Source organism: Poeciliopsis prolifica, unplaced genomic scaffold, assembly GCF_027474105.1.
Source record: "Poeciliopsis prolifica strain line A6 unplaced genomic scaffold, Auburn_PproV2 SCAFFOLD035, whole genome shotgun sequence".
Lineage (NCBI taxonomy): Eukaryota > Metazoa > Chordata > Actinopteri > Cyprinodontiformes > Poeciliidae > Poeciliopsis > Poeciliopsis prolifica.
Genome location: NW_026562410.1, coordinates 1,147,986 through 1,160,160, shown reverse-complemented (window position 1 = coordinate 1,160,160; position 12,175 = coordinate 1,147,986). Strand labels below are relative to the sequence as shown.

At 38.0% G+C, this 12,175-nt stretch overlaps 1 protein-coding gene across 1 annotated transcript in view; it reads left to right on the top strand.

Moving 5' to 3' along the window:
• Window positions 1–12,175, top strand: part of LOC129374148 (lipoxygenase homology domain-containing protein 1) — a 31,166-nt gene that overhangs the window by 11,060 nt on the left and 7,931 nt on the right. Inside the window, exons 17-33 of the mRNA XM_055052404.1 lie at window positions 31–223; window positions 312–472; window positions 4,406–4,739; window positions 4,864–5,015; window positions 6,205–6,338; window positions 6,653–6,801; window positions 7,184–7,288; window positions 7,366–7,494; window positions 7,591–7,758; window positions 7,855–8,036; window positions 8,165–8,281; window positions 9,355–9,517; window positions 9,683–9,837; window positions 10,387–10,596; window positions 10,782–10,911; window positions 10,991–11,199; window positions 11,332–11,517. Of these exons, the coding sequence (XP_054908379.1) occupies window positions 31–223; window positions 312–472; window positions 4,406–4,739; window positions 4,864–5,015; window positions 6,205–6,338; window positions 6,653–6,801; window positions 7,184–7,288; window positions 7,366–7,494; window positions 7,591–7,758; window positions 7,855–8,036; window positions 8,165–8,281; window positions 9,355–9,517; window positions 9,683–9,837; window positions 10,387–10,596; window positions 10,782–10,911; window positions 10,991–11,199; window positions 11,332–11,517 (2,877 nt within the window). The remainder of the gene's footprint in view (window positions 1–30; window positions 224–311; window positions 473–4,405; window positions 4,740–4,863; window positions 5,016–6,204; window positions 6,339–6,652; window positions 6,802–7,183; window positions 7,289–7,365; window positions 7,495–7,590; window positions 7,759–7,854; window positions 8,037–8,164; window positions 8,282–9,354; window positions 9,518–9,682; window positions 9,838–10,386; window positions 10,597–10,781; window positions 10,912–10,990; window positions 11,200–11,331; window positions 11,518–12,175) is intronic.

Genomic DNA, 12,175 nt, shown 5'->3' with positions numbered 1-12,175 from the left:
GTATTTCATCAATTTGCTCTGTACGTGTAGATCAACCGTCTTCTGATTGGTCACACAAATGAAGGTTTACGAGCCGGCTGGTTCCTGGACAGTGTGCAGATTTCTGTGCCGGTTCATGGGATGCAGTACATGTTCCCGAGCCACCGCTGGCTCTGCAAAGATGAAGCGGACGGCAAAGTGGAGGTTGAAATCTATCCCAGCGAGGTCTTGGAAATTGAAAAATGTAAATGAAAAATAAAAAGTATGTCCCTCTGATTTACATGTTTTTTTTCTCAACTTGTCGTGGTGAACTCACACCTTTTCTTCAACAGTGATCAACTATGAAATAACAGTGGTCACTGGCGATATGCGATCAGCCGGAACCAACGCCGACGTCTTCTGTCAGATATATGGAGACGAAGGAAAAACTGAAATCCTCGCCCTCAAAAGCCGCTCCAACAATTTTGAACGTGGCACCACTGAAATCTTCAAGGTCTCTGTTAAACCTCAAGATATGTTAATGTTCACTGTGTCTTGCAAAAAGCTGCTGCAACACAGGGTTTGCGATAATTTTTCTTCATAAAAAAAAAGAAAAGAAAATCTGCTACAGTAGGAGTGTCAAACACATTTTTGTTTTGGGCCATATCAAAATTATGTATGTCCCCAAAAGCCAGTTGAGACAGAATGTAATGATAAAAACCCTTCGATAAAACTCTGACATTTGAATGAATAGCCACCTCTGCACTCAATGAATACTGCTTAAAATCCAGTAATACTGAACATAATTTCAGAATGGCATAATTTGGCAGCATAAATATAAAAACTACAGAAAAAGATTGTGGCCACAAGAAAAAAATAATAATTCTGGTTTTACTTTTCTGAGATAAAGTCAAAATTCTGAGAAAAGTCTCCAAATTTTGACTTTTTTTCTCAGAATTTGGACTTTATTTTTCTCAGAATTTTGATTTTGCTTCTCAGAATTCTGACTTTTGACCTTAGAAGATTAAAATCAACATCATTCTAAAAAAAAGTCAAAATTCTGAGAAAAAAATTTAAATTCTAAGGAAAATAAAATCAAAAGTCTGAGAAAAAAGTCCAAATTTGGACATTTCTCAGAAATGTTTATGTTTTTTCCTGTGGTCTAATCTTCTTCTGAAAACAGTTTTTATTTAATTGACAAAATATTACTTAAACATACAACAGTTACTTTCAAGGTTCTATGCATGTGTCTCTCTGGGCCACATAAAACTTTATGACAAGGCGGATTTGGCCCACGGGCCTTGAGTTTGACACACATGGGCTACAGTATGGAGCTAAAACAGTCTCATAATTCACACATACACAGACCAAGATGCACGAGATTGACGCTTGCATTGTTTTATGCAAACACAGATATATCTTGATTTACAAGCTGTTTCTGGCCTGTGAGTTGTGCTGCATTTGTGTGTGAATTTTGAGACTCTTCTGACGTCTCAGTACAGAAATTTGTATTTTTTTTTTATTTTTTAACATGGAATGATCGGCAGCCACTCAGATGAGTTTATTTTGTCACTGTTAATGCAGCTCAAATCACTGCGTGCAACCTCACAACATCAACGTGTGCGGCTAGATCTCGAGAAGGGAGTTCTTAGTTTTGTTGCCGTTTCGAGTTACAGTGGAAACGAAACAGGCGAAAAAAGTCACACAAATAAGCTAATTACACACAAATTTTTTCGCATTGAATGGAATAATGTTATGCTGTAGTCACTGGACATGCCAGTGATGATGTTCATGCTAACATTTTTGTCATAGGCTATTTCTTAAATAGGCATTTTTGCTTAATTTTTATGAATTAGCTACTAATTTTGCTAATTTTAATGGATGTACTAATGTTAGTACGGACATGGGGAATTTTTTTTTCTTTTGCGTTCCATCGCAAAACTTTTGCGTTCCATTGCAATACTGTTGCGTTCCCTCGCAAAACTTTTGCGTTCCATCCTGAAACTTTTGCGATCCCTCACAAAACTTTTGCGTTCCCTCGCAAAACGTTTGCGGTCCATCGCAAAACGTTTGCGCTCCCTCGCAAAACGTTTGCGTTCCATCGCAATACTTTTGAGTTCCCTCACAAAACATTTGCGTCACCTTGCAAAACAGTAACACAAAAGTATTGCGACGGGATATAAAAGTTTTGTGAGGGAACACAAAAGTTTTGTGAGGGAACGCAAAAAGAAAAACAACTCCCTATGTCCCCTAGGGAGCTCCGTATGTTAGAACACTGGAGTTTTTTTTTTTTTTTTGTCAACAAGCTGCTGATACCCCACATCCCATTGATAGTGTCGACATGCTATTCACTCTATATGGTAGTGATTGCACTCGTGCTATCACTAGTTTTGTACCTAAAATAAGCATTTTAGCTAATTTTGCATCTACTTAATTGTCTATGTTGTCCATGTTGATTTACATGGACTTTCTCCATGTAAATCAACATACTAGTGTGTTTTACTTTTACACACTTTTATATAATAACAAAAGATGTTCTATTTACTAGAACATCTTTTGTTTTACTAGAGGACTTTTTCTAATTTTTCATCTGCCTCTTATGTGTTCTCTTGTCTTTAGCTGAAGTTTTCTGTTTTTCTGGTATGGCCATTGGAGCAACCTTACTTGGACGTTTACAAATGTACTTTCGAAAAAACCCCACGATCTTATTTTTGAGAACTTTGCAACAACATTGTGTCTCAGCTGGGTAGATGATGGATACTTGCATGGGCAAGATTACTTTCTTTGCTTCATTATGAGATATTTGCAATACAACAAAGATGTCCCTTATCATTAACTTGGTTTCATGAACCATGTATTTGAGTATTTCCTGACAGTACTTTTTTGTAGCATTGTCAGAGTCTGAGCTGGAATTGACTTTACTTACCACATATTGGACAATTAGCATGTTTATTTTCTTGGTGTGTTTTGTTCGAATGTCTCTGTCAACCTCTAGAACTTTTGCAAAGGCTTCGGGTACTTTGTTTCCCACGACTTTCTCCACAGCCTCAATGGTAAATTTCTCCTTTTGGAAATGATCCAGAACGTTAGATGTGAATAGCTGCAAGATTTTTCTCAAGATCTTGACCAGTCTGCGGGTGGTCCTGCGATCCGGGTTTCCAGCTGTCAGATGCAAAAACTCCATCCAGTTCAGATTGGTGAAAAGACTGTTGATCGGTGCCAACAGGGTCTCGACGGTGACAACAGGGGTAGAGTCCATTGTACTTGGCGTAGTTGTAGATTTCTTCGATTTGAGAATAAAATTCAAGTTTTCTGCTAAAGTAGCAGGAGCAACTCGAACTGATCTGGGCTCAATGACAAACGAGTGCAAAGTGAGGTTAGAGAAAACGTAAGGCAAAAAAATTACACCAACACTCTGATGTCATAGACAGTGATGCCTATAGCATCAAACCCGCCCACACAACAGAGTCGAATGTTGTCATATAACAAGTCACATGCTATGGCAGGCCGTTTTTACATAAATTCAGTTTTATCAGCCTTACATTCCAGATATCTGAGTGCTTTATGACTAGACCTGTAACTTAAGATATCTCTATCTTTTTGACTGGACAAAATACCTATTCGAGATATCTCTAATTCCATTCTGACCAGTCAAAATGACATCAGATTTCCCATTGAGTTGTATGAAGACTAACTACAATGAATTACTGACTATCTGAAACACACCTTTGAGATGTCTACAATTCACTCATGACATGTAATAAAGTAAATTCAAGATATCTTTAGTTTTGACCAGTCATAATTCTAATCGTGAGTGAATCACTCATGATTAGAATTATCTTAAATGTATTTTTAGATAGGAGATATGTAGTTTTGACTAGTGAAAATTAAATGACATATATGTTTAAAGCAAATAATGACCAGGCAAAACTAAATTAGAATTGTGATTTTGACTAGTCGAAATATTTTTAAAAATATCTCCAAATGAATTAGACATATCTTGAATTTTTTTTGATTTGATATCTTAAATTAACTGACTAGTCAGAATGACATTAATGATCTCTTGAATATGTATTCTTTATAGTCAAAATGTCACTGACGTACGTAGGGAAGCACAGAGACATAAGACAGTGGTTCAGATTCCACCTTCACCAGGAAATAAACCCAAAAGATACAGACAGAGACATGATGAAATGCTTTAGATCAAAGCATTTTTGTACATTACAAAGGAGCATTTAAAAACTAGTTTATGAAAAGGTTGTAATATTATATTTTTTTTGTCAACTAGACTGGGTTTATTTTGCAAAGAAGTATGAAAAAATAAAACCTTCAGTCTCTAGATACAGTTTGCTGCAATAATAGCAAAAGGTGCATTTGGACTGGGAAAAAAAAAATTCAGACACACGCACACACATACTTTAAATACTGTCTTTTCCCTAAAATGCAGATTGAAGCTCTGGATGTCGGGAAAATCTATAAAATCCGAATCTTCCATGACGGTAGGGGCATTGGAGATGGATGGTTTCTGGAGATGGTGGACATCAAGAGGCTAACGATGGCCATGGTGCAGATTGAGGTGAAAAAAGAGGAGACGACTAAAAAAGACAAGAAGAAGGACAAGAAAAAGAAAAAGAAAGAAGAGGAGGAGGTGGAGATAATTGAGGAGCTGCAGGAAGTGGTGGAGACATTCACTTTCGCTTGCAGCCGCTGGCTGGCCCGGGACGAAGAGGACGGGGAGATTGTGGTTGAACTGCTGACTGACTCCAACGAGGAACTGGAGAGTAAGTGAAGCGTGACTGTAATCTGCACACTTACTAATATGTCAAGCCTGTCAGGCAGTATTTTAATTAGCCCCTGCATGCATCATTATAATGCCACTGAGGATTTCCTGTGTTTTCCTGTCAGTGAACTCTTATGAGGTTTATGTGTACACTGGGACAATGTGGGGTGCTGGGACCGATGCCAAAGTCTACATCACCATTTACGGAGAGATTGGTGACACAGGAGAGAGATGGCTCAGGAAATCCAATCACCTGAACAAATTTGAGAAAGGACAGGTATGTTTGGTTCAGCAGGACTCGATTTTAAAATCAAGTTTAATTCAACTTTTGTTGTCAAGGAAAACAGTTGCCACTTCTGGTGGGATGTTGCATTTCCTGTATTTATGATCCAATTGAGTTAAAAAATATCTTCTCTCAGGATTGTAGCCTGTATTTAAAATGATGAAAAATAGTACTTCATTGTACAACACTTTACAAGCTTTAGCACACAGAGAGCAATCTTTTCTACTCCAGAGAATAGTGAAAGATTTCTATTTGTTTGTGTCTGTGGGCAAGAAACAGTGTTTTGCTAACTTACTTTCCAACAGACTGGTTAGCAGATAGATAGTGGCCACTGCACTGCAAAAGCACAAAATCTTACCAAGTATTTTTGTCTGATATCCAGCGCAAATGTCTCACTAAATTTAAACTTTAAAATAAAGCCCCCAAAAAAATTACAAGTAACTTTTCAGAAGGAATTAAACGCTTGTTTTTTGTCAATAATTCTTGGTTGGTTTTGTCTTGTTTCAAGTGAACTAAGATATTTCCAGTAGAAACTGGATCAAAAATACTTGGTAAGGTTTTGTGTTTTTGACATTCGGTGACCTTAAGATGCTTCTTTCTGCTGCAGTCCTCCAACAGAGCTTCAAAGATTTTTCCCTCCTGTACCATATAAGCCTTGGCAGCATCGGTCTGGTTTCCTCATTCCCTTTTTGAATGGAGGCCAAGAGGAATGCGCTTCTGTTTCAAGTGATATTTATGCCTCAGGGTCACAGGAAGTCATGGATTACTAATTGAAAGTTCATGCATGCATTGAGGAGTATAAATAAAAAAAGCAACAACTTTCAATTACAAATATTTCTTTTGACTAAAGAGTAAAGAATGCCAACTAAAACTTTCATACCCCGGTTATATTTGGGTTTAAAGTGATCTTTTAATTCTACCAACATGCGTCGTTTAGCTTGTAGTAACATTTGCCCCATTCAGAGTGATGACAAGGAGACTTTCCAAACTCAAAAACTTCAAGTTTATCACCGATGAATCATCAAAACACCAGCGGAAACATACTTAGCAAGATTTCAATTCTGATAAAGATTTATCTTTTGATTAGTGACAAGGGTATAAATATTTGTTGCCATGTCATTTTCTGATAAAATGTAAATAAAAGTCTCCCTTTTCATATTTCTGTTGCCTGTGTGTGACCCAGGAGGATGTTTTCACCCTGACTGCCGTTGATCTTGGGGTCCTGAAGAAGCTCAGGATCCGTCATGACAACAGCCAGGCCAGCGCCGGCTGGTTTTTGGACAGAGTGGAAATCATAGACACCAAAGATGACACAACGTGAGTCATTGGGATAATAGGAAGAGAGCACCTGATCGCTCAGCTGTTGAGACCAGAGTTATTTGATCTGAATAACTGCGACAACAATATTGAAAAAAGGCGTTCGCTTAGGATTTGTCAATTAGATTTGATGAAACAGCATTAGCTCAGCCAACTCATAAAACATATTATGTCAGTAGAGCGCCACTGTGTGGTATGAAACGGTACTTTCACACTTTTGAAAAAAAAAAAAAAAGATGACCAGTGTTATGTGGAGACTTTGAATCTTGACAAATCTAGAGAATATTTAGAATAAGTCATGTACTACCACGCAGGTATTTTTTCCCATGTAAACGGTGGCTTGCTGTTGACGAAGATGATTGCCAGCTTGCCAGAGAGCTGGTCCCTGTGGATGAAGCCTTCATGAAGAAGGGGGATGAAGACGAAGATGACTCCGAAGCAACCCTTGGCTTGGAACAGAAGGGTGAGAACAACTATTGAAAAGGGGAGATACAAAGCAAAAGTATGATGGTTCAACTAAAATCCATTATAGAATTTTATTTCGCAGGATCTTCATCTCCTATTTATTACTATATTTTTTGTCACCTTTTGATTTTATGTAGCTTTGATACTTTACAGTTGCATAGCTTGCATCTCTATTTTTATTATTTATTTCTAATTTGTGTTTCTGTTTGCCCACCACTTTGCTGCTGATGCACATAAATATTCCCACATTATATTATTTTCTTTTCTATTCTATTCTATTCTATTCTATTCTATTCTATTCTATTCTATTCTATTCTATTCTATTCTATTCTATTCATTAATAAAGATCTCACCTTCTTAGTAACTTTTTTTTCTTACAGCCATGTCTACAACATACACAGTGAGGATTAAAACCGGCGACAAGAAGTATGCAGGGACAGATGCGAATGTCTTCATGACTCTGTTTGGCACCAAGGATGACACAGGTGACACTTTAAGCTATTATATTGTGTTTGATTTGCATGCATTGTAATGTATTGAGCTACTCTGCGCATATCTGCAGGTATAATTACTCTAAAGGCCTCAAAGACGCATAGAAACAAGTTTGAGCGAGGCATGATTGATGAATTTACAGTGGAAGCTGTTGACCTGGGACCTTTGAGAAAGCTACGTATTGGACATGACAACTGCGGTAAATTAAAAAGTTTTTTTTTGTGTTGTTTTTTTTAAACATTGCTAAATAACTCAAAGTTCATTCACATTTGTAAAATATCTATGAATTTCTAAGGAGGAGGATCTGCAGGGTGGTTCCTGGATTGGGTTGAGATTGATGCCCAATCTGTGGGGCAGAAGTTACGCTTTCCGTGCGGCCGCTGGTTGGACACAGGAGAGGATGATGGGGCGATTGTCAGGGATCTCTTTCCTAACCCTCTTCAATCAGAGTTTTACACACCATGTAACGTTCACTGCTTTACCTTGTACTCTTGTGAAATTTGTTTCTTTTGGATACTTCTGATTTGTTTCTTTAAGTTTGCTTGTTTTTTGTTTCTAGTTGTTCCGTATGAGATTAAAACCTTCACCAGCGATGTTTTCGCCGCTGGGACAGACGCCGACGTCTTTATTGTTCTGTATGGAAGAGACGGAGTGTGCACTCAGCAGAAGTCTTTGTGTGTCAACAAGAGGGAAAGGAGAATGTACTTTGAAAGAGGAGCTGAGGACATGTTTATTGTTGAAGTACGTTGAAATATGAGAAGCAACAATTTAACACATGCAGATTTCCTTAAATCTTTTGGAAAGCAGATGGTTGCTTATGGTGGATTTTTTCTTTAAAAGACCTATTTGTGTTTTTGTTGTTCTTGCAGTTGGAAGACGTAGGGGACGTGATTGAGAAGATCCGCATCGGCCACGACAACCGGGGGGTCAACCCAGGCTGGCACCTGGACAGGGTGGAGATTAGACGCCTGCTCAGGAAGGGAAAAGTACGTTTGCAGCGTGACTGCAACAATAGAAGAAGCTCTATATTGATCAGTAAAATCTTTAGCATTCAAATCATCTGGTAGAAAACATTATATCTTTTCATTATTTTGGCATCAAGCAGGTATGCATGCATATAAAGCCCTTAATGAACATAGCATTTTTTTATTTAAAAAATATAAAAAGTCAAAATTACAGTTAGATTGTTTTATTTGGAAGTAGGTTACATCTTGTATATAACTTTGATTTTTCATAGTGTGTCTGTATTATCATTATTGTGACAGCATATTTAAATCAATGTTTTTTTTAATCTATTTTTACAACAATTAGATGTAAAAACTAATTATTAGATCGTAAATGCATTATATTCACAGATTAGCCTGAATTAATGATAGCAAACGTAAAATACTGCAACACTTCAAACTAAATATTTATCAGGATTTCAACATGTTAAAAATATGTAAATATAGGAAACATTTGGCAAAGCTTTCTCTCAACCATTTATTCCAAAACTGACTTTGAAAAATTTTTAAAACAAAAACTGTCAGGGGAACTGCAAAATCATTTCTCTCAGCAGTTCCCTTTTCACAGAAACAGTTCGAACATTCTGCCCCATTCGAAGCTTGAGGTCAAAGGTTAACATTAGGCTATGAAAGAAAATTCATCCATAACCTGATGTTGTTTGTTGGACAAATAGCCAGTAGACACTTCTTGTAAATGTACAGCACTGGTTCCAATTCCTGTAAAAATTTTTATTCGGAATTCAGGAGTGATGAAGAACACCCCGAGTGTGAACACTGGTTGATCTATTGGAAACAAAATTCAACTGTGATACTGATTTTCTGTTTAACGTCACAGTAAACCTCCATCTACCACCTATTTACCATTTACCAGCATTTTCTTCTTCTGTTTCTTGTCAGCAGGTGGGGATGTTCTTCACATAGAAAACTGACACTGCTTCTAGCAGTGTGGCTTTACTATGATCACAAGTACAAATTCGAAAACGCAGACTGAAGCAAAGTCTTCTCTAAAGATACTAAGATAAATTCTTGGAGATATTAATGATCGTTCTGTTTAGGGCTCAGAAACCGTCATCTTCCCATGTGAGCGCTGGCTTGCCAAGTCAGAAGATGATGGAGAGACAGTGCGAGAGCTGCAGCCCTCTGACATCATCACCGAGAAGCTTTCCAGAGACGGCAGCCTGAAAGTGACTGAGGTCGAAGTCGAAGATGCCCTGGAGAGTATGTTGTGTCTCGCTTTTTTCCTTTTCCTCTTTCCCTTAATAAATCTGTCATGACAGCATTGTCCAAAGATGGCAAATTGCCTTTTTTATTCCATATATTGTCTTGAAAATACCTGAAATTAATGCGTTCTGTGCTTGCCTGTTGCTGTAATTCCCACCACAGCTCACACATACAATGTGTCAGTAATGACAGGCGATGAAAGCGGTGCTGGAACAGACGCTAACGTCTTTCTCACGATTTATGGAGACCTGGGGGACACTGGGGAGAGAAAACTGAGCAAGTCGGAGACGAACAGTAACAAGTTTGAACGGGGATCTGTAAGAAAACGTTTTCTTAGCTACAATACTTGTAGAGAAAACACACGGGCACCTTGAGCTTTTCCACATTTCGTCATGCTACAACCACAAGCATCAGTGCAATTTATTGGCATTTTAAGTGAAAGATTACAAACCAGTGGACAATTGTGAATCATACATGACTAATAATCTGAACGCTTTTTCTAATATCAAAGGTGCAACTCTTTTCCCTATACAGACTGATTTTTATGGCCTCAGTCAAAATTGAATGGGTGAATATCAAAGTCTTGCCACTAATTATCTATTAGGTTTAGTCCTGGACTTAGCTCGGGTCATTCTAGGTCATATATATATACAGATACTTTTATTAAAACCATTCCATTGCAGCTATTCATATTTTTATTTGCAAATAAACTTGAAACTTGTAACTTCACACTTCAGCATTGTGCATAGTGTCGTTCTGTTGCATAAAATCTTAAAAATGTGGAAAAGGCCAAGTGATTTGAATACTTTCGTGAGGTACTGTATATATTATACATGCTTGTAATTCATCCTCATCTTTTCTCCAAGGTGGATAAATTCACAATTGAAGCAGTGGACCTCGGGCAGGTTTTTAAGATAAAAATCCGCCATGATAACAGCATGATCAGTCCTGACTGGTACTTGGACCAGGTGGAGGTGTTCGATCTCGACACAGAAGAAGTCTACCTGTTCTTATGCGAGCGCTGGCTCTCCAGGAAGAGGGAGGACAGACTCATCGAAAGAGTTTTCTACGTCAAGGTAACACGAAGCGACAGGTTTTATACCATAGCTCCACCTAAATACCACCAGCCTACCACTGTCAGCAGTCATTCTGTCCATACTGCTTTCTTATGGATAAAAATATTTCTATCTTCTTTCTGTCATTTTATATTGTTACAGCTACGTCTGTCTGTCCCTGTATTTCTTAATCTCTTGTGTTTTAGGATTATGAAGGTGTCAGAGAGAGCCTAACCAGTAAAAAGACCTCAGCCTTGACAGTGAACAGTGTTGATAGTAACATGAACAAAAAGAACAAGAAGAAAAGGGAGGACGACGAAGAAGAAGATCTACCAAGTAAGAAATATTCGTCACATTCATCGTGATCTCATTTTGAGGTCAGTCACATCCTCAAGGTATTACATCCACCTTGCAGTCATACCATACCACGTCTCCATCTGCACTGGGCCGGAGCGGGATGCCAGCACCACCAGCAGGGCATATGTAATCATCATTGGGGTCAATCACACCCAAACGGAGCGGCTGTGGCTTGATCTTCCTGACGGGAGGAAGGGCTTTCAGGCTGACTCCTTAGAGAGCTTCGAGGCCCACGGTTCAGACATGGGGGAGATTAAAAAGGTAGAGGTGAGTAAAGGGCTGAAGCTTTTAGAGTTTCACTGAGGGATGGGCGCTCCCATGCACACCCACACAGGAGTCAAAGTGCTGGAAAAACACAGCCTTGTTGTGTGAAGTGATTGTTCTTTCCCCTCCCTGCAGCTCGGCCATGACGGGGCCACTCCGGAGAGCTGCTGGCTAGTTGATGAGCTGGCCGTTGCTGTGCCAACCAAAGGGGTCAAATACATCTTTGCTTGCAAGTGCTGGCTGGCCAAAGATCGAGGGGATGGCTTGACTGCCAGAGTATTCAATGTGTTAGATGCAGAGGCCATTGCTATCTCCCAGAAGGTCTGTAAAAGGACAAAAGAAATTATACAATTTGTTGTGCTTCCACATATCAAACCTGTGAAATTCTCAACATATTTGTTTCTTTTCAGCATTATTTATAGCTAAGAATAACTAGTTATCTAATCTATAGGGACATCTTAAAAAGCAGCTAAAAATGAAACCCCATTCTAAAAAATTAATTTATAAAGATTTACTACATGATATTACAGTCAGACTCTAATTAAGAGTACTTTACAGAAATGTATTTGTACAGTAGAGTGACATTACATCATACAATGTAATAATTCATTACATTTTCAGGTTGTACAGGTGTTATTGTATCTAAAGCACTGCTCTGATATTCTTTTATCACCCTTAATGACTTTATTTGTCTTACATATGTTAATATAATTGATTTTTGGATCCCATAAAAGCAATAAGACAAGTTTATTATAAATTTCTGCTGCTAGGCTATACTTTTCAGTTAAATGACATATTTATGACTACTAAAGTCATCGGGCTCATGAATCATGTAAGAATTTCTTTTGACAGATCACCTCTTTAGCTGACATTGTCTCTCAAGAAAAAAAAAGATTGTTCGTCTTAACATCTTGCCTATGTTTATTTGTATTCCTATTAGACAAAAAAACATCCAAATATATTTCTATTTAATAGTTAA